General features: G+C 34.3%; 1 protein-coding gene across 1 annotated transcript in view; it reads left to right on the top strand.

The window, feature by feature from the left end:
- ATP8B4 (ATPase phospholipid transporting 8B4 (putative)) overlaps nt 1-22,387 on the top strand; it is a 230,711-nt gene that overhangs the window by 126,904 nt on the left and 81,420 nt on the right. Inside the window, exons 11-15 of the mRNA XM_051973787.1 lie at nt 2,382-2,590; nt 5,054-5,097; nt 6,871-7,036; nt 15,995-16,183; nt 22,069-22,184. Of these exons, the coding sequence (XP_051829747.1) occupies nt 2,382-2,590; nt 5,054-5,097; nt 6,871-7,036; nt 15,995-16,183; nt 22,069-22,184 (724 nt within the window). The remainder of the gene's footprint in view (nt 1-2,381; nt 2,591-5,053; nt 5,098-6,870; nt 7,037-15,994; nt 16,184-22,068; nt 22,185-22,387) is intronic.

The raw sequence follows: 22,387 nt of genomic DNA, 5'->3' as shown, positions 1-22,387 counted from the left end.
GTTTGAACAAAGCTTCTAACTTCTCCTGAAAACCGATTATGTCTTGCTGCTTTTTGTCTCTGTTTTCTTCCTGCTCCTTTAGCATGGTTTGGGAGCCCTATTTTGGGTTAACTTATAGCTATGTCAGGATGAGACATTTGCTTTTACCTCACCCCTATGGTAAAGTACAGGCTTTCTGTCTTTCTCTAATTCTTGGAGTCTTTCTGGGTCTGTGGATAAAAGCCTCAATGCTTTTTATTTGCCTTTTCAATTCCCATAATGTCCTTGGCAGAGTAAAACTTAGCCTTGAAAATTGCCATGAAGCTTAGGAAGCACTTTGTAATACTGGAGAAGTCTGCCATCTAGTCACCCCCCTCAAAGTTCTTCTCTTCCTCCTTCCCTATCCCATTATATAAATTCTACTTCAGCTCCAGACGTTTTCTTTCTCATTAAGCTTTCCCGAATCTCACCATCCTTTAATTGAATCTCTGGCATTATTTTTACAATTAAAAAACCCTCCAAAATCCCTTTCTTAACAATTCCCTCTCTTTTAGTTTGAGCCCCATTCTCTGGTTTCATTCAATTTCTCCCCCCATGAGTCAGAAGAGCCATTATGTAGAAGGAATGGCAGAGCAAATTCTGCAACCTAGAACTTCTGAATTCTGGTCTAGTGATTTCACCGCTCTGCCACACTCATAGCTCCTGCAGTTTTTATACACTTTACATTTTTATGCCCCAAAGCTGAATTTAGCATATTAGGAAGTTTATCTCTGAGAGGTTTTTCTGTTATAATAAGTTGTTTTATGTCACATTTTTTTTTGGCCAGTTGTTGATATCTTAAGGTTGGATATTTAAAAAATGCCCTATAGCTAAAGATCATAGGACTTTATATCTGACAAATTAGAAGTCATCCAGTATAGTATATGTATGTATATCTTTCATTCTATGCCATAAACTCTTTGAGGGTAGGGACTTATTAATTGTTGAACTTCCAAAGATTCAGAGAATTATAGTGATTTATCCAAGATTACAGAATTAGCTCTCTGTGAAATTGGGACCAGATTTCCTGATTCTCAGTACTATGCTCTTTTAGCTATATCACAGAGATATATGCACTAATGCCGTAAAGTAAGAGTAGGAGGATGTCACAGTGGGAAAGTCTTGAATCCCTTTTTCAAGAAAAAAGATGCTCATCTCTTCCTTTATTCTACATATTATTTTGGATTTATATTTTTTCAAATGGACTTAGTCTTTTTTTGCCGGTTTGTTAACATGAAACCACCATGCTTCAATCCATTTGTTTTATTCTGGATTTTCAGAAAGCTACAGTGTAGTGATAATTGAACCATGCATTCAGCAAACAACCAACACAGAAGCAGACTCCGTATCAAAGTTTCTCTCTTTACTAGCTTTGCCAATTGCCATATTAAGCCTCCTATGCACTGGATAAAGCATTGTATTCAGGTGAGCTGTTCTCAGAAGCCTGAAGCTTACAGCTGGAGTATATCTTATCCATCAATCCCATCTCTGCATTTTTACAAATAAGGAAATTAAGACCAGGAAATTTTCAGAAGGTCATATAGTTAGGTCATAGCAGAGGCGGGACTAGTTTGTAGCCCTTTAATCATTTAATCCAGGGCTCTTTCCATTATACCACACAACCTCATGAAACGTATTTCTAGTTAAGACTCCCTTGGCCACAATGTGCTGGTACACAAACACCATCATTATCCAACCACAGATGTGAGCTATGGAATCTTATAAACAATCATCAAAACATGAAATAACAGTCCCTTCCACGTGAATGATGGTATTCTCTATGGGCCGAGCAGTCCAATTAGCCAACCTCATTTCCTTCCCTTCAGAGTCACTCTAATTCATTTTGCTCTTCATTGAGTTATTGTCTGAAACCTCATTTAGCAAAATAGAAGGTCTGTTGACCTATTGTGGAGGAGAAGGTCCTAAGGGGCAACTCCTTTGAGTCATCTAGTGCATAGAACTTAGAAACTTATTTAACAGTTGGATTCTTCTAAAGGACATTCAGCCAAGAGTGCTTGTATGCCAATATACTATACAAAAAATAACTCCTCTGGGCCTGATAAATGTGATTTGAGAACTATGATAAGTTGCTGGGGTTTTTAGTTACCCTATTCCATTTTTAATAACATCATGGAAAATGCTATGAAGATTATGTAATATTTTGAAAAAGAACATCACTATATTACATTTTTGGGAGGATAAAGATCATTAGGAGTTTGAAAAATGGCATTTTGGCTCATTTATATTGTCTGCATGTGGGTTTTCCTTTAAGAATTTGGCGGGCATATTGTAACAAAGTTTGGCATTTTCTGATGTTGTCTAAACTTTTCTTCCCCCTTTACTTGCCCTATAATGCTTTAAAGTGTGGAAGTTATCCGGCTGGGTCATAGCCATTTTATAAACTGGGATCGGAAGATGTATTATTCAAAAAAAGAGACACTTGCTGAAGCTCGGACAACTACACTCAATGAAGAACTGGGCCAGATTGAATATGTTTTCTCAGACAAAACAGGCACTCTCACTCAAAACATAATGACTTTTAATAAATGCTCCATTAATGGAAGAACCTATGGTAAGTTATTTTCCCCCACTTAAAAATTTTACTTTTTTTTACATTTGCAAGTTAAATTTTTTTATATCCATTTTGTTTCATTGAAGAAAGTCTTTTGTGATTTGATAAAGAAATAAAATATTTAATTTGGCATAAGTTATAGATAAATGAAGCAATCTGTTTATTCTATGATACTTACTTAGAATGTAAATTCCAGAACAAATTCCAGTAATTAGTAAACTGATAAGTGCTAATCTCCTCTATGAGGAATGAATTGTGTCTAGAATTAGAAAGCAATCTGGTGGATGCATAAAGATACAAAAGCCTTTGCATAGCTACCTAGTAATGAAGGGGTTGAACATCATAATTCTTAAGATCCCTTCCAGCTCTGAAATGCTATGGTTCTGCTCTGTGGTGCTAAGTTAGGGTAGAGAACATAAATTCTTGCTACTTTGATGAGCAGAAAAGAAATGCTGAGACAACTGTATTAGTATTTTCAAATTTGTAGTGTATCGCTTATATTCATTTTAGTGTATTTAAACTTATTAGCAATGTTGTATATAGCATATAGTATGATGGTATATACATACACAGAATTGTGACATTTAATTAGTCAGTTATTCCAGAGAATGAACATATGTGGCTTCCATGAAATGATGATACTTTATATTCATATAGTACTTGAAGGTTTGGTTTAAATACATTATATAATTTGGTTCTCACAACAACCCTGCAAGGTGGATGCTATTATTTTCTTCATTTGACAGATGAAGAAAATAAAATTGAGAGAGAAAAAGTGATTTGCTCATGATCCCATGGCTACTAAGGATCTGAGAGAGAATTCAAACTCGGATCTTTCTGATTCTAACTCCGGAACTCTATCTGATACACCACACTGTCTCTCAAACTGTTATTTTGAATTTACTCATACTTCATTGCCCCATCTCTTTATTAAAGATCCAATGAGACCACTTGACTCACAATAAAAAGATTTGAATCAAATTAAGTTGCTTAAATTCTCTAAGCTCGCTTTCTTATCAGGAAAACTGGAAAAAACAATACTTGAATCACCTGTTTCTTTTAAGTTATCAGAAATATAAAACTGAAGTGTTTGTATGTAAAAAAAAGACTTTGTAGGCATTAAAATGTTATGCTAATATTAGTTATTATTTTGAGTCGATAGTGATGAAGAGTGGATGGACAATTTGTTTGGTACTTTCACCCTTGACAAGACAACCTTCAGTCATTTTTACAGCCTGATTGAGAGATCTACACCCCTTCCCCCAGAAAATGTTGTTAAAGATATACCCCAGAAACTTCAGAGACCCATCTCCTATATTATCAGTACTCAAATGTATTGATATTGAAAAATACGCTATTTCATATGATATAGATATGTGATATAATATTTTGAATTTTACCCTTTTGTTACATTTGCTATACTTTCTTTTATATGCTGATGAAAAACTCTTTACAAGCTGTTAATTAGCTACTGATTGGGCTGGTTCTTAGGCAAAAGTATAAAATAGAAATTAGTTTTCATATCTCCTTCCATGATAATCTTTCCCATGATTGCTCCCACCCCAATTCAGTTCTCCTTAGCAGTGTATCAACCTTTCCTATCATTACTCTTCATGCACTTTGTCCCTTCTCCTTGCTCTCCCCTAATTGAAATATATTTATGACATATCTTTTTCTTCTTTGTGGACAGTTAGCTAATGTAATTATCTATGCTGATATAATTAAGGATGCTAATGATTTATTAAATTTTCTTTTCCTTCCCAAATAATTCTAATGTTGATGATTGCCTGGTATATAAAATGTATTTGGTTTAGAGCAAGTCTTAGATGACCTATACATGGCAGTGTGCTCTGTCTTTCTAAGTGTAAGGAAATCCCTATTTTAAGAGTACACAATATCATTGGAATAAAGATCTAGGACTGGAAGAGACATCAGAGGCCATATTTGTTTTCTCTGGTGCTTTATGTTTGTTAAATAAAATTAAAATAAGCCATTTAACTCTACTCTGCCAGGAACTATATTCATGAATTGATCATAATTTCAAAGAACTGTCCTTATGATGATGTTGTTAAGTGAATGTATATTTTCCAAATGCCACCAATTGTATAATAAAAATTGAATTGGCCAATATTTGCTTAGCTCCTAATGTATGAAAAAACCATAAGCCATATTTTCATTTTTCATTAATATACTCATGACCTTTTTAGTCTAATTAGTTTATGTGACTGTGGGATTAGAAAGAGACACTGAAACATCTCTACACATTTATTGGGGATATGTATGGTATATGTGTTAAAAACAGGTTTTTTTGTTTTGTTTAAGACAGAATTTGAACTATGAATATCATATCTAATAACTAAAAGCAATAAAAATTTCCCTGAAGTAATATACTTCCTTTAGACAAGTATTTGAATATGTTTTCAATATGTATTTTTTTTTAATGATTGAAATTGAATTCTGCAGGTGAAGTATATGATGACCTGGGTCGGAAGACAGAAATAAATGAGGTATGGAGGTGACCAAATATTTTTATTCATTATATTCTTGGTTTAATGAGGGATAAACTCCTGCTTTTAGAGTATAATGTTCTATATGGAATTCAGCTTTTTTCAATATAGTGCACAGAAAATTACCAGGTACAGATAAATGTTTAATAAGCAATTTTTGTCATTTCAGAATTACTCTTTATATTGTATTTGCTCTTCTATACGCTTGAAGACATTAGAGCATGACAGCCTTGTGATAAAGAGATGGAAGGAGGGACAATTTAATGAGTCAGCCCTTAAAGCCCTAATCCATTCTGCCCAGACCTGTTCTTTGACAAGAAAACCCCACGTTGCACCTTGTAATCTTTGCATAGTTCCACTCCACTCAGTAAAAAAAGCACACTTGTTTTAATAGAGTTGCTTTTCACTGTTTTCTCTTTTTTTGTTCTTTTTGCAATGAATAAATCATGCCCTTTTTCCCCCTTTTTATATTCCTAAATTTTGACTTGTAAGGAAAGAAGAATCAGGAACATAAGTGGAAATGGAACTAATTTTCAAAGCACTTCTATTAGTACTAATTTTTTTCTCAAAATTTATTAGATTGCTTTTTACCAGGGAGGCAGAAAATTAATAAAATCAACTTTTTCCTCATAAACCAATGATTTGCTATTTCTAAAGTAGATTCCTGGTGATGTACCTCTTCTGCAACCTAAGTGCATTCTGTTGTTTGGGACAATGAGAGGCTAAGTGACATGCTGAAAGTCACACAGATAGGCTGTCAGTCAATATTTGAATTCTGAACTTTTGGAATTGAAGGCCAGCTTTCTATTCACTACACCACTTTTAGATTTTTTTTTTAAGTTCTATCTTTCTGTTGTTACAGTTTGTATGTAGAAACTGCTCTTCTAGGCCTTTCTTATGAATTTTTTTCCCTATAAGAAATCATCTAAATTTATTCTGTAACTTAGAATGATTATAAATGACCTTATAGACTAAAGAAGCAGAAGAAAAATCAATTATTCTGTAGATTTAGTTGGTCTAGACCAGAGATAGGAAAATTTCCCACAGAAATTCTCAGGGATTGGGGTCATGTAACATTGCCTGATGCACCAAGCATTCCATTCCACTTGTTTTACTAACTAGTCCCTGAAAGGTCTTTCTTTCTTTCTTTCTTTTTTTTTTTTTTTTATTATATACAATCATTCTTTTCTTTCTCCTCATGCAAGATGGAGCTAATAATGGTCACCCTATTTAACTCAGGGATGTTTTGAGGATAAAATGCAGTGATAGATGAAAGCTTTTTTTTTTTTAAGTAAGTCAATTAATAAATATTTGATTAAGCATACTAACTATGTGCTAGGCGCTGTGCTAAGCTCTGGGAATATGATGAAAGGCAAAGGAGAGTCCCAGTCTGCCAAAGCTCATGCTCAACAGCAACTTTATTTACTAGTATTATTAGCTTCAGCAACATGGACAACACCCTGGAATTTTAGCCCAGAGTTCTGTAAGCCTCCAAGCATTCTCCCACAATAAGAAGAGGCCTCTCTATTGGGGGGAAGCATCCTTCAGGGAGACCTGCATTGTTTTGGCCCATAGCTCTGAAATGAGAGAATCAGTAATTCTTAAATATTAAATATTAAATTTATTTTATATTAAATATTAAAACCATCTCATATTTTACAGTACAGAATCTTATAAAACAATTGAAATAATTACACAGGAAAAAGTAATTCCAGATTCATTGACTGTGAGGTTGGGGAAATAATATTTTTTCTCTCTTTCTCTCTCTCTCAGAAAACAAAGCCTGTTGATTTCTCTTTCAATCCTCAAGCAGATAGCAAATTTCAATTCTATGATCATAGCCTAATTGAATCCATTAAACTTGGAGACCCCAAAGTATATGAATTCTTCAGACTGCTTGCTCTTTGTCACACAGTGATGCCAGAAGAGAATAATGAAGGTGAGTGATCTACATGTATGCTCCTGGGAAGTCTTTTCCCTTAGAAATTACATTTTTTTTTCTGAATGGAATAATTGGTAATTTTATTATTTAAAAGAATACTTATGAAGAAATGGCTTTACTTATTATAATCCTTACATATTTTTTCTTGGGTGCAGGTATAGTAATTATATCATGTATCCAATATGTCCCAAAAGTTTTTGTTTAGAATTAAGCTTTATTGATAAATGCTACAAATTCTAAAAACATTTTGAAAAGTGACTATTTAAAAAATTTAAAATATAAGTATGGTTTTTATTAAAAATTCAATTTAACCACAACCTTGTGTTATGACCCTTGACCTCTTGTTATGGAGTTAGAAACAGCTGTATGTGAGATCTGATTGGGCATATGGGGGAAGAGCAAATTTCAGAAAGAGGATTTGAACCCAAGACCCCTGACTGTAGGATCAACATATTTTCCATTGTATCACATTTCCTCCTGTGCATACTGGAGGCAAATGGAGATGATGGAGTAATCCAGACTGACAACCATGAGCAACACTTGTCTTAGTCATACTAGGGCAAGATTCAAGACTAAGGCTGGTGATGGTAATGAAATTACCTAGGATTGAAGAGATTAGGATTGACAACTGGACTTTCTGCCTCCTTGCCTTTGTAGAGCTAGTACTATTTAGTGGAAAGAGTGCTGGATTTGGAATCAAGTGAGATCTGTATTTAAAAATTTTGACATTGCCTCTTAATATTTGTATAAGCATGGGTGAGTTATTTTATTTATCTGAGCTTATTTGTCAAAATATGGCTACCTGAGTTTACCTGTGCTTTGCTTAGACTAGATCAAGATATTTATTTGTGTATATATCTATATATATATATATCTATATATACCTTCAATTTCATCACAATGTAATATCTGGATTCACACTTGAAGTCTTATCTTTCTTTGTTTTAATAATTTTATAGTTATCCATTCCACATAACTTTGTTATATCACTGGGAAAAGATTCCATGAGATAAAGCAGCTGTGTGATGTATTTTTTATCCCCTTCCCCACCCCCCTGCCCTGGACAAGTATTATTTAATTTTTGTTTTTAAATCCATATTCAAATTGACTTGAACACTTTTAGGGAGGGAGGTTGTGGTGGTGGGGGGGAGCAGGGTTCTGACCTTCAATTTCATTGGTGTAAGGAACAACTTCTATCATTACTGAACATGTTTTATAACATTATTTTGATGTAAAGAACTGCAGGCCAGGGAACTCCCTTTGTCAATGAAGGGCTGCCACTGTGTTGGCTTAGAGAGTTGTCTGAGGGGAGTACTAAATGATTTGCTCAAAGTCACATAGGCAGTATTGCTACTGAGGTAGAACTTGAACCCAGCAGTATCTGATAGAGATGGACTTTTCCCCCCCATTCTGTCATATGGCTTCTTATCTTACACATCGTAGAGTGTTTAATAAGTATTTGAGAAATGGAATTTAGCTCAAAGTGGGCGGAAAATAAAAACAGCTAAATAACATCAACCATTTTTTTTAAAGTGGAAGTATCAAAAGTCTTTGATTTCTTGGACCACATTTAGATTATACTTCTGTACTGATTTATGTTGACCACATAAACTGCTTAAATCAATGAGCTCAAATCTGGGTTGTACTCACATCTCACTAGAATTCTTTGTCCCTCTGATTGGACTAGATAGCCATACCATAGACTTCTATTTGAGAAAAGGGCTCATAACTGTTTTTCTTCCCATTTCCTACCAATTACTGTGCTTTGGGACTTCATCATGCCCATATACTGGGTCCTACTGTCCCCTTCATTGCTCTTCAGTTTTCTTTTATGTATTGTCTTTCCCCATTAGATTGTAAACTCCTTAAAGGCAGGGACTGTTTTTTTTTTTTTTTTTCTTAAACGTGTTTATATTCTCCATGCTTAGCTCAGTTCCTGACACCTAGTAAGTACTTTATAAATATTTATTAACTTATTGAAATCATAATCATAAAATTAGAAGGATTCAGAATAGCCTTTGACTTTTATTTATGATGTTTCTAGGCTTTTGTAAAGTCAGACTTGGAGTTAGGAAGACATCTTCCTGAGTTCAAATCTAGGCTCAGACACTTATTGGCTATTTGACCCTGGACAGAAGTAGATAAGGTATTCAGGGAGACTAACATCTTTGGTGTGAGGGTTTCTGAACTCTGTGTAGGGCTGCTCATTCACCCTTGGTGTCCATCTTTTACCCAACTCCCACTTGTGGCTCCATGAAACTGCAGCATGTGCAGCAGCCCCACTTACTAAAACCTCAGCATGACTGATATAATCTACAGCCTCAAACATGTCATGAAGTTAGGGGGATGTCTACCCCAAACATATGAAGACTTACTCTGGCAGAATGGGCAGATGAGCATGAGTTGTTCCAGTAGCCATGAAGGCACTCTGTGGTGAGCTCGGAGCTCAATCAGACATCAAAGACGCCAGGGTCTTCCACAGCATTTGGGGCCATTGCCAGTCATCCTGACTTTTGTCTTGCCCTTGGACTTCAATCTGGAAGAGAAAAGCAGGCTGATGATTTTGTGCAACTGTATCTCACTTAAATGCAATCCACGTGCAAGTTAAGACCTGGAAAAGAAATAAGAAGCCACTCTAGTATCTTTGCCAAGAAACCCTCAAATAAGGCCATGTAAAGTCAGACATGTCTGAAAACAACTGAATTACAGACTTTTGTAATAATTCTACAGTATACTTTGTGTTTTTAAAGCAGTGATTTCAAAAGGCTTGAAAATAGATTTTATCCCTGTTGTTCACTTATCAGATCCTAAAGGATTAAGGTATAAAGTAAATGTCTGAGGTTCATATGCTTTTTATTCATGGTATTCCTAGGCCTTTTAATAATAATTGGTATACCATGTGATATTTTTGATGCAGAAATATCAAAAGGCTTTAAAATAGATTTTATCCCTGTCTTTGACTGATCGAGTTTGAAAGAACTGAGTGCCTGAGGTCAGATTATCTATTAACTTCTTGATAAACTTTTATTATTGGATCTAATTGAAACGGGATAGATCAAAATTATAGCCTATAAACTTTTTTGGTTACCTTGGAGGAATGTTGTATGATTGAAATGGGTGTTCTTCATTAACACAGATCATAATCCCTCCAAATCTTCAAATGCTCCATTCTTCTTGTTCATGTTTGCCAGTAAATCTTTCATAGACCAGTCTGCTTAGCGTATTGGAAGACTTCCTCTTGTTCAGAGACTCACCTACATCATAGTATATGTCCTTATAGATACAGTTATCTGTAATTACTTCTTAATATGATCAATATACATAATCCTGATGGGGAGAATTCTTACTCAAATAGAAAAGGGAAGGACAAAGGGCAAATATCTCTGCATTTGCTACACGTAAATATCGACACATGTCTGTAGTAAGAAAGATGCAGAAACATCCTATGAAAAGAAAAAGATTTGTTTTTGATATAGCAGTTATCATTGAATCATCTATCTTTGCATAATCAGACCGATACAATTAAGATCAGAATTACCAAAAAGTAAAGAGAATAATGACAAATATATATGACACATAATTGAAACAATTTAGTCCTGGACTATCTAAACAATTGAAAATAAAAATAATAGAAAATAGCTAAGAAAAAAGATATCAACACTCAACTAGAATAATTTTACCCAAAATTTTAACTGATATAAATTAATTACTTCAACAAAGAAACTAAAAGAGCCCAGAAAGTGCCTTAATCAGCCAACATTTTACTTATCAATTAGAGATTATTACCAAAGACAACACTCTGTTAGAATACAAACTCATTTATAAAGTTTTATGCAGAACAATTATGGACTTTTATGAACAGGATCATGTCACAAAGCAGAGAAAATTAATAGAGGATAAAACTAGATTGTGTTTAGTTTAGGAAGATGGCCAACAAAGGCCAGTCATTCTAAAAGTATTCAAGGTTGAAAATGGAATAGAGAAACAGAAGAAAAATGGAAAGGATTTGCAAATTGTAATTATTTTCTTCATCAAAGTCAATAGAACTAACATTTGGATTATAGCGTCATAGTCCCAAGGTACTTGTAGAAGTAAAAATGTCATTGAAGAAAACATAGATGGAAAAGATAGTCATGATGTATCAAGACAGTAAGCATTAAGCATTTACTATATATGAGGCATTAAGTTGAGCATATGTGAGTGTGTATGTGTGTATACATACAAGTACATAATTATGCAATCAAGCTATATACAAGAAAAATAGGAAATAATAGGATGAAGGTATTGAAAAGCGGTTCCTATAGAAGATGGGATTTTAACTGAGACTTAAATGAAGCCAAGAACACAAAAAGGTAGAAATAAAGAGGGAGAGAATTCCAGGCATGGGAAACAGATAGAGAAAAAGCCCAGAGATGGAGTGTTTTGTTCATAGAATAACCAAGATGTCACTGTCACTAGATCCATTGTATGTGGATGGGAGGTTAGGGTAAGATGGGAATAAAATAAGGTGTAAGAAAACTGGAAAGATAAGGAGAAGCCAGGTTTTGAAAACCTTTGAATACCAGAGTATTTTTGTATTTGACCCTGGAACTGATAGGGAGCCACTGGATTTTATCAAGTAGGGCTTGACATGGTTAGACCCAAACTTTAGGCAAATTACTTTGACAACTGAAGAAGGAAGGACTAAAGAGGGAAGAAACTTAAGGGAAGCAGACCCACTAGCACACTATTGCAATAATTCAGGCATAAAGTGAAGAGGGTCTGCACTGGGATGGTAGCAATATCAGAGGGAAGATGGCATATTGAAGAGATGAAAGTGAAACTAACAGTCTTTGACAATAGATTGTCTGTCTAGAGAGGTGATATAGGGGAAACAGTTGAGAAATAATAGGGGACTAAGAATGGTATCTAAGTTGTGAGTCTGACTAACTAGGAAAATAGTGATACCTTCAATAGTAATAAGGAAATTTTGAAGAAAGGAATTTGAGAAAATAGAATGAGTCCAGAATAGAGAGGATATCCATGTTAGATATAACATAATCATGATGGTTCTAAGGAATCAATATACAAGGCATTTGAAGAAATGTAAGATGCTAAAAAACAAGCCAACATTAATAACTGCTGACTTGTATGCTCACTTTCCCTTCTGTACAAAATGTTTAGGAGTGTCAGTCATAACACATTTTGGAGGCAACCTTGATGAGAGCATTTGTAGGGAATAAAGAGGCTTTTACAAATGATATTTAACAATAGATTACATTTTTACCATTTCATAATTAATTGAATTATCTAGAAAATATCCCACTGGGCCAATCGTTATTGCAATAAAGTATTTGATTTGACAGAACAGAATACAGCCTCGCAACCTCTCTTACAAGATGTCTCTGAAGCATACATCAAAATCATTCAAGATTCCTTTGAAGATATATCAGAAATAACATTATCCAATAATTCTCTGATCATAAACATCAGGCAAAGCATAAAACAGGGAGATGTATGCTCCCTCAATGTATTTGCCATGTGGATGGAGGAGATCCAGCAAAGAGTTCAGGTCAAAGAGGGATTCCCTGTTGATGGTGAAGTCCTCCAGATGCTTCTATTTGAAAATAACATGATGTTGAGTTCATCAAGCTCTAGGGCATTGCTGAACCTCCTGGAAGAGATCTGTAATTACTCAAAAGATTTTGGCGCATAGTAAAGATCAAGTGGATGAAGAATATCTTTTGCCCAGATTATGATATGTACTTGGCTGGGCATCCTAAAGAGCTTGTCCATAAGTATGTGTATATAAGACAGGCAGTACAGATGGACAGTGATCTGGGTCCAGAGTTGAAAAGTAGGAGGAGAGTAGGTCATCTGGAAGTTACACATCTCCCTAAATAACTAGCTAACTAACTAACCCCTTATCTCACATTACTTATTTGTCTTCCTTCATTATTTCCTTCTTTATTTCTGTCTCACAACTCTAGACCATATTTTCAGTCCTAGGGCATACTTCCTGGTTATCATTCCTCTGCATGTGTTTTCCCCCTTATTTGACTGCAAGATTTTTGAGAACAGGGACCTCCTTGCTTTAGTATTCACATACATTATTATATATTAAGCACAATTCATGGTACATAGTATATACTTAATAAATGATTTTTTACTCATTGATTTAATTCAGCCAGAACTGATAATGTGTCAGTTTCATGCAAGGTACTAGCAAACTGGCTAGAGATATATAAGACTAGATCAAATCAACTTTTTCCATCAAGTAGCTCATATTATACTTATTTCATCCCACTGGATTTCCATATTCAGACTTGGGCACTGTGTTTGGAAAGTGCATTCAGAGCAAAGCATCCTTGATGGGGACTATTTTGTGGAGCATATTGTCATAAGAGGATCTGTTAAAGGAACTGGGACTATTTATCCTTGGAAGAGAAAATTAGAGGAAGAGGAGGATGATGGTCTTCAAATATTTTATGGACTACCATAAAATGATAGGAAAGAGACTACACTTGCTAGCTGCAGAGAACCTATAAGGAATAAAAAAACTTCTTCTTCTTCTTCTTCTTCTTCTTCTTCTTCTTCTTCTTCTTCTTCTTCTTCTTCTTCTTTCTGAGACTACACTTGCTAGCTGCAGAGAACCTATAAGGAATAAAAAAACTTCTCTTCTTCTTCTTCTTCTTCTTCTTTTTCTTCTTCTTCTTCTTTTTCTTCTTCTTCTTCTTTCTGAGACTACACTTGCTAGCTGCAGAGAACCTATAAGGAATAAAAAAACTTCTCTTCTTCTTCTTCTTCTTCTTCTTCTTCTTCTTCTTCTTCTTCTTCTTCTTCTTCTTCTTCTTCTTCTTCTTCTTCTTCTTCTTAACTCAGGTCCTTCTGACTTCAGGGCTGGTGCTCTATCCACTACACCACCTAGCTGCCCCAACAAATTGAATTCTACAAGTATAATGAACTGTTTTGGGAGGTAGTAGGTTCCCCCCTCAATAAAGTCTTCAGGGAGAGGTTGAATAACTACTTGCTGGCAATTTGTAGAGGGCAGAACTACTCAGGTTTTGGCAATATAGGATCAGAAGTCACTGGCTCATTCATCTATAGTCAGAAGGAGCTCTGGGTCTATGTAGTTCAACTCCTTCATTTTATTGAGGTGGAGACTGAGGCCCAGGGAGGTGGTGACTTTTCCAAGGTTACACAAGCACTAAGCATATGAGGCAGGGGTTGAAACCAACTCCTCTGACAACGGAGGTCAATGCTCTCTTCTGTTTCAAATTGCTTCTGGGGCCCTTCCAACTGAATTCTGTGATTATTTAGCCAAAATTTTATGTTTAATTTTCTTTGGGTTATTCACAGTATGATGCCTTATTGATATTTAATAAATATCTATAGAATAAATACTAAGTGATCATCTGAATGAATTTCTCTAGAACTCTCACCCTTTAGTAAAAGAATAGAAACTCTATCTAATTTCATTCATGAGATATCTTTCTATCATTGTAGGCTCTTATCTACAACTATAAGTTGTAGATAGTGTCCTAGCGCAATGAGAGATTAAGTGGCTTGCCTCAAGTTGTACACCATCAGGAGATATCCAAAGTGGGAATCAAATTCAGTGATTGTTGGCTTCAAGGTCAGGTCTCCATTTACTATGCCAGTAATCCCCTCTTTCACCTGTAGAAAATGAATTCTTTTTACTTCTTTCTTATTGGTCATTAGTTTCTATCATCAGGATAGTTACTTGGGAAGTGTGTAAATCTGGAACACTGCTTGAAAGTTATAAAAGCAAATCATTTAAGAATGCAGAAGGCTATGATAATTTATTTTCACTTTCCTTTCCATTCTATGGCAAATAAAGATGAGATTTTATACTTTCATGAAAATCAATGTGATACTGAATGTTATTGCTTATTATCATTACTACCACTACTACCACCACTACTATTGATTTTTTTTGAAGAAGAAATATTAATACTTTGACTGGCATCTACATAAAGGATTTGAATTCAATCTCTGCTATTTATAATCTTGGATTACAGGAAGCAGAGAAGTGAAATAGAAGAAGAAAAATGCCAGTTTAAAAATTCATTAGCCAAATTCTCAAACTCATGGATCTAATACAGATTACAAGAAACTGTGTCAAGAAGTTCTCCATAGATTATAGGTGGTGATGTTGGAAGCTGTTGATAACACATACAAGTAGTAATGTTCTTTCTTTAACTGATGGAGAAAGTTTACAAGAGTAAAGGTAGATTTGGAAAATATCTACATTTTCGGTAACAAGTGTGAGTTAGAAGATTAGGATCTCAAGGGTCCAGTTCCAGGGCCCATCACATTGTGAAAAGAAACTGGGAAAAGCTGATAGACTTTTTGTTGAAGGAGGTTTTGTGGGGAAAAGAGGAGAAAAATTGGTAGCTAAATGTAACAGTGACTAAAAGGGCCTAATGGGAAAACTTGTTTGAGGGAACTTTTAAAATTTATTTTCAGAGATTTTCTTTTTTTGTTTGTTTGTTTCTTTGTTTTGTTTTTCTCATTTGAAATTTGAGAAAGTCAGTGAAGGAAAATATAGTTGTCATTTATATGAAGCTTTGAGGTTTACAGAGTACTTCCCATAGATTATTCCATTTGATTCTTGTAACAACCCTATAAAGTAGGCATTATTATTAGCTCCATTTTACCAGACGAGGAAACTAAGGTTCAAAGAAATAAAGCGAATCCCCCATAGTCACACAGCTAGTAAGCATCTGAGGTGGAATTTGAATCTTCTTTTTTAAATGCAAGTCTAATGTCCATTCTGCCATATGACTTCTCTAAATAGGTGAGTTCAGTTCCTCTTGTATTTTTTGTACTCTTTCCTATATTTCCCCATCTTCTAAGATATAAAACTTTTGGGAATATTTTTGAGTGCAGTGCAAAATCTTAACTTCTGCTCTAAAAGTGATGTTTACTATGTCTTCTGTTATTTTATTTCAGGAAAACTAATTTATCAAGTTCAGTCACCTGATGAAGGAGCACTAGTAACAGCAGCAAGAAATTTTGGATTTATTTTTAAGTCTAGGACTCCAGAGACCATCACAGTAGAAGAAATGGGAAAAATTGTTACTTACCAACTGCTTGCCTTTTTGGATTTTAACAACATTAGAAAAAGAATGTCTGTAATAGGTACAATCAATACTTTTGCTTTTTAAAATATTTTTTATTTGCAGGATACTGATATATAAAGTTATACTTAATTTGTTACAATTAATTTATACTGCAATGAATAAAGCATGGGACTTGGAGTCAGCAAGACCAGAATTCAAATCTAGACTCTGACATTTAGTAGCTGTGTAACTCTGAGCAAGTCAATTAATTTCTTAGTGACTCAGTTTTTTCTTCTGTAAAGTAGGAATAAAAATAGCATTTACCTCATAAGATTGTTGAGAAGATCAAATGAGATAATATGTATTTTCTCAATCTCAAAGTACCATATGTTAAGTATGATTATTACTAATGATTATAAGCCAGTTCATTTATTCATTTAAAAGCATTTATCAAATACCCTGAGATCTAGGCAGTTAGGTGGCTCAGTGGATAGGGTTCTGAGCCTAAAATCAGAAAGACTCATTTCCTGAGTTCAAATCTGGCTTCAGACACTTAATAATTATATGGTTCTGGGAAAGATACCTAACCCTATTTGTCTTAGTTTGTCATCTGTAAAATGAGAAGGAAAATGATAGACCATCTCATCATCTTTGCCATGAAAGTCCCAATAATTCAAATGTAATGGAAAGAACTGAACAACAACATATGACAGACACTGTGCTAAGAGCTTGAGATTCAAAGATAAAGTTAAAATAATCTATCTTCAAGATTCTTCTATTTTATCGGAAGGGATGACTCTCAGAGAACAGTGAATATAAAATAAAGGCAGTGATTTATGGGAGGGAGGCGGAAGCATTATTGGTTGAAGGACCTGCCATTTTAATATTTGTACATAGTCTATAAATACAATGAAATAATAAATAAGTAAAAATAATAAACTGCCAAAATTCCATTGCTATGGATAGCATTTGGAATGTACATGTAGTTGCATCATGGAATGGTCGGTTTGATCAGCAAGTATTGGGACTGGTCCTTGGAAATTGTTTTCAGCAGGTAAAAGTAGAGAAAAAAGAAAAGTCTGAAAATATTCATCTTTTTTGGACAACATATTGCAGTTTTGTTTTTCCTTTGTCACAATTTTATGTCATCATCATATGTCTTTTGAGCAATTATGTTTGGGGGTACCTGCTTCCTTTTTTTTTAATAATCAGTGTAAATTGTCTTTTCTTTACACTATCCCAGGGAAATATTATTGATGCTGTCTTGGCTTAGTACTGGCTTCTCATTGGCTTGGGTGTGTTGACAACCCCTTAGCTTTTCAGGGAATACTTTTGACCCTTGCTTAAGATGGGTACCTTATGTCACTTGACATATTGCTGTCTGTGGAGAAATTGCAGTCCAGATACAATAATTTGATATTTGTCTTAATACATCCCAGATGAGGAAAGTTAATGTTCTCCCATATATTAAATGAATAGCTTTTTGTGTATCGCTTTGTGTCTGGAGATATTTTAAGCAAGATCTCTTCTTGCAGATGTCTGCCAGGACTGAGTAGGAGGAAGGGAGACAATTCTGAATCACAGATTCTAGCTGCACCTTGTCTTTCTGAATAATATCTTGATATGAAATTAAAACATAGAAATCACTTGAGTTCCCTTGAAAACTGAAATAAGAATTTAGGTCAACTAATTTTTTAAATTAATGCTGTATTATTGATGAAGTTCTGAGCCTGGAGTCACTTCTGAATTTCAAATCTGGCCTCAGATACTTACTAGTTTTATGATCCTGGGTAAATCACTTAATCCTGCTTACCTTAGTTTCCTCATCTATAAACTGAGCTGGAAAAGGAAATGCAAACCACTTCAGTATCTTTACCAAAAAAAACTCCAAAAGTGGTCATGAAGAGTCAGACGTGACTGAAAAACAAAACAAAACAAAAACAAAAACCAATTGTATAATTTTATTGCCAACAGTGGCTAGGATATTCTGTTCTGGGATAAGATCTCCCATCCTTCTCAGCAATTGTTGGTATAGGACATCAGTGATCTATATTTTTGTCTTTGTTGGGCTTTGTTATACCTATCCATTCTCTCTTTCTTTTATGATATTAATGTATATTTAAATCAACATGTATTTGTTGATCACTAGACTACCTGGCTCAGCACTGCATTAAGTGATCTAAGGGTAAGTGTCTTGTGTATTTTGACTATTAAGGATAGCAGCATGTAACTTTTATTTAGGAATGCCAGATAGGGAAAAGTCTTGTGTACCAACAATAGATACTTATTCTTGAGTCTAGAAAATAAGGAATGATTACAAAGCAAAATATGTATAGACTAAATTTGGATTTCTAAGGGCTAAAGGGCCCTTAGAAATTATTTAGTATATCTCTTTCATTTTATATATAAAAACTAAGGCCTAGGTACATGACTTGTTCAGGATCACAAAGCTGGTAAATAAGCAAAACTGGATGGAGTTCAAATTCAAAGGTTCTGACTGCAAACCCAGTGCTTGAGGTGGCAGTGGTGGGAAGCGACAGGGAAAGGACATTTTTCTTTTTTTTTTTAATAGCTTTTTATTGACAGAACATATGCATGGGTAATTTTTCAATACTGACCCTTGCAAATACTTCTGATCCAACTTTTTCCTTCCTTCCCTCCAACTCCTCCCCTAGATGCAGGCAATCTTGTACATGTTAAACATGTTAAAGTATATTTTAAATACAATATATGTGTATGTATTTATACAGTTCTCTTGTTGCACACAAAAAATTGGATTTAGAAAGGTAAAAATAACCTGGGAAGAAAAACAAAAATGCAAGCAAACAACAACAGAAAGAGTTTAAATGCTATGCTGTGGTCCACACTCATTTCCCAGTGTTCTTTTGCTGGGTGTAGCTAATTCTGTTCATCACTGATCAATTGGAATTGAATTGGATCTTCTCATTGCTGAAGACAGCCATTTCCATCAGAATTGATCCTCATATAGTATTGTTGTTGAATTGTATAAGGATCTCCTAGTTCTGCTCATTTCACTTAGCATCAGTTTATATAAGTCTCTCCAAGCCTCTCTGTATTCATCTGCTGGTAATTTCTTACAGAACAATAATATTCCATAACATTCATATACCACAATTTACTTAACCATTCTGCAATTGATGGGCATCCATTCATTTTCCAGCTTCTAGCCACTACAAACAGAGCTGCCACAAACATTTTTGCACATAGAGGTTCCTTTTCCTTCTTTAATATCTCTTTGGGATATTGGCCCAGTAATAATGCTTCTGGATCAAAGGGTATGCACAGTTTGATAACTTTTGGAATATAGTTCCAAATTGCTCTCCAGAATGGTTGGATCCATTCATAACTTTACCAACAATGCATCCATCAGTGTCCCAGTTTTCCCACATCCCCTCCAACATTCATCATTATTTGCATTTCTCTGATCAATAATGATTTGGAATACCTTTTCATATGAGTAGAGATAGTTTCAATTTCATCATCTGAAAATTGTCTGTTCATATCCTTTGACCATATCAATTGGAGAATGGCTTGATTTCTTATAAATTAGAGTCAAGTCTCTATGCATTTTGGAAATGAGGCCTTTATCAAAACCTTAAATTGTAAAAATGTTTTCCCACTGTATTGGTTCCCTTCTAATTTTGTCTGCATTAGTTTTGTTTGTCCAAAACCTTTTCAATTTGATAAAATCAAAATTTTCTATTTTGTAGTCAATAGTGATCTCTAGTTCTTCTTTGGTCACAAATTCCTTCCTCCTTCACAAGTCTGAGAGGTAAAGTATCCTATGTTCTTCTAATTTATTTATAATCTCATTCTTTATGTTTAAATCATGAACCCATTTTGATCTTATCTTGGTGTATGGTGTTAAGTGTGGGTCCATGCCTAGTTTCTGCCATATTAATTTCCAATTTTCCCAGTTTTTGTCAAATAGTGAATTCTTATCCCAAAAGTTGGGCTCTTTAGGCTTGTCAAGCACTAGATTGCTATAGTTACTGATTATTTTGTCCTGTGAACCTAACTTAACCCTGATCAACTAGTCTATTTCTTAGCCAATATCAAATGGTTTTGGTGACTGCTGCTTTATAATATAGTTTTAGATCTGATACAGGTAGGCCACTTTCATTTGAATTTTTTGCATTAGTTGCCTTGAAATTCTTGACATTTTGTTCTTCCAGATGAATTTTGTTGTTTTTTTTTTTTTAGGTCATTAAAATTGTTTCTTGGGAATATGATTGGTACAGCACTAAGTAAATAGATTACTTTAGGTAGTATTGTCATCTTTATTATATTCACTTGGTCTATCCAAGAGCACTTAATATTTTTCCAATTGTTTAGATCTGACTTTATTTGTGTGGAAAGTGTTTTGTAGTTTTGTTCATATAGTTCCTGACTTTCTTTTTGCAGATAGATTCCCAAATATTTTATACTATCGACAGTTATTTTAAATGGAATTTCTCTTTGTATCTCTTGCTGTTGGATTTGTTAGTGATGTATAAAAATGCTGATGATTTATGTGGACTCATTTTGTATCCTGCAACTTTGCTGAAGTTGTGAATTATTTCTAATAGCTTTTTAGTAGAATCTCTAAGTATACCATCATATCATCTGCAAAGAGTGATATTTTGGTTTCTTCATTATTTACTCTCATTCCTTTAATCTCTTTTTCATCTCTTACTGCCAAAGCTAGCACTTCTAATACAATATTGAATAGTAATGGTGATAGTGGACAACCTTGTTTCAGTTTATCACCATTACATATGATGCTTATTGATGGTTTTAAATAGATGCTATTGACTATTTTAAAGAAAAGTCAATTTATTCCTATACTCTCTAGTGTTTTTAATAGGAATGGGTGTTGGATTTTATCAAATGCTTTTTCTGCATCTATTGAAATGATCATATGATTTTTGTTAATTTGATTATTGATATAGTCAATTATGTTAATAATTTTCCTAATATTGAACCAGCTCTGCATTCCTGGTATAAATCCTACTTGGTCAGGGTGTATTATCCTGGAGTTGATTTTCTGTAATCTTTTTGCTAGTATTTTATTTAAGATTTTTGCATCAATGTTCTTTAGGGAGATTGGTCTATAATTTTCTTTCTCTGCTTTCATCCTATCTGATTTAGGTACCGTGTGTGTCATAAAAGGAATTTAGTAGGATTCCTTCGATCCCTATTTTTTCAAATAGTTTATTGGAGTGAATTGTTCTTTAAATGTTGGTAGAATTCACATGTAAATCCATCTGGTCCTGGGGAAGGACATTGTTCTTAATAAGTCAAGTCAGTAAATATTGTCTAAGTAATATTCTGAGTCTTAGAGATTTTAGGATTAAAAAATTAAACAATTCCCCTTAAAGTCTGGCAGAAAGATCAGATGTATACATACATACCTATACACACACACACACAAACTATAATGTCAGCTAAAATATAGAGTTAAACAATGATATGTGATACTCTAGATCAGCTCAAAAAATCATTTTTAGCTGAATGGATCAATGCACAAAAAGTTTAGGTCTCAATGCTAAATGGTTTCTTTTAACCACGTTTGTGGTTTCAATTGTATAGGGAACTCCCTGTAAAGAAACTCTCTTCACCAATACAAATAGATACCTGCCCTGCTATTTATCCTTTAAGATTGTTTGAAGTGATGAGGTTAAATGACTTTTCCAGAGGTTACACAATAATGTGTTTTCAGAGGCAAGACTTGAATCCAGGTCTTTCTGACTCCAACACTAGTTCTCTGATCAATAAATTAATGACGTCTCTCAACATTACTTTTTGGCTATGCATTTTGGAACACTGACTCAAGAAACATTTCCTTGCTAGTATCAAATTTAATGCCTTTTTATCAAGGGCCTATAGTCAGCCTTGGTAAGGTCTCATTGAGTTAACACATTACTCTATGATAATGTTATGTTTTAAACTTTTTCTTTTTAGTTCGGAACCCAGAAGGGCAGATAAAACTATACTGTAAAGGAGCAGATACCATTCTGTTTGAAAAACTTCATTCTTCCAATGAAGAACTTATGACAGTGACATCAGATCATCTCAGTGTAAGTGCCTATCCTCTTTAGTTCAGTAAGAGTGGTAATTTTTCCATATTTTATGGATGTGGAGCCCTTTTATGTATGACTTAGTAGATCTGTCTTGGGGAATTGACTGAAACACATAAAAGTTAAGTTACTGGACCAGAGATAAGTGTTAGAGGTAGAGTTTAAACCAAGAATTATTGGATCTAAGCCCAGCACTCTATTGT

The sequence above is a fragment of the Antechinus flavipes genome, chromosome 2 (assembly GCF_016432865.1).
Source record: "Antechinus flavipes isolate AdamAnt ecotype Samford, QLD, Australia chromosome 2, AdamAnt_v2, whole genome shotgun sequence".
Taxonomy (NCBI): Eukaryota; Metazoa; Chordata; class Mammalia; order Dasyuromorphia; family Dasyuridae; genus Antechinus; species Antechinus flavipes.
The sequence above is the reverse complement of the archived record's forward strand: the minus strand, read 5'-3'. Positions and strand labels throughout refer to the sequence as shown.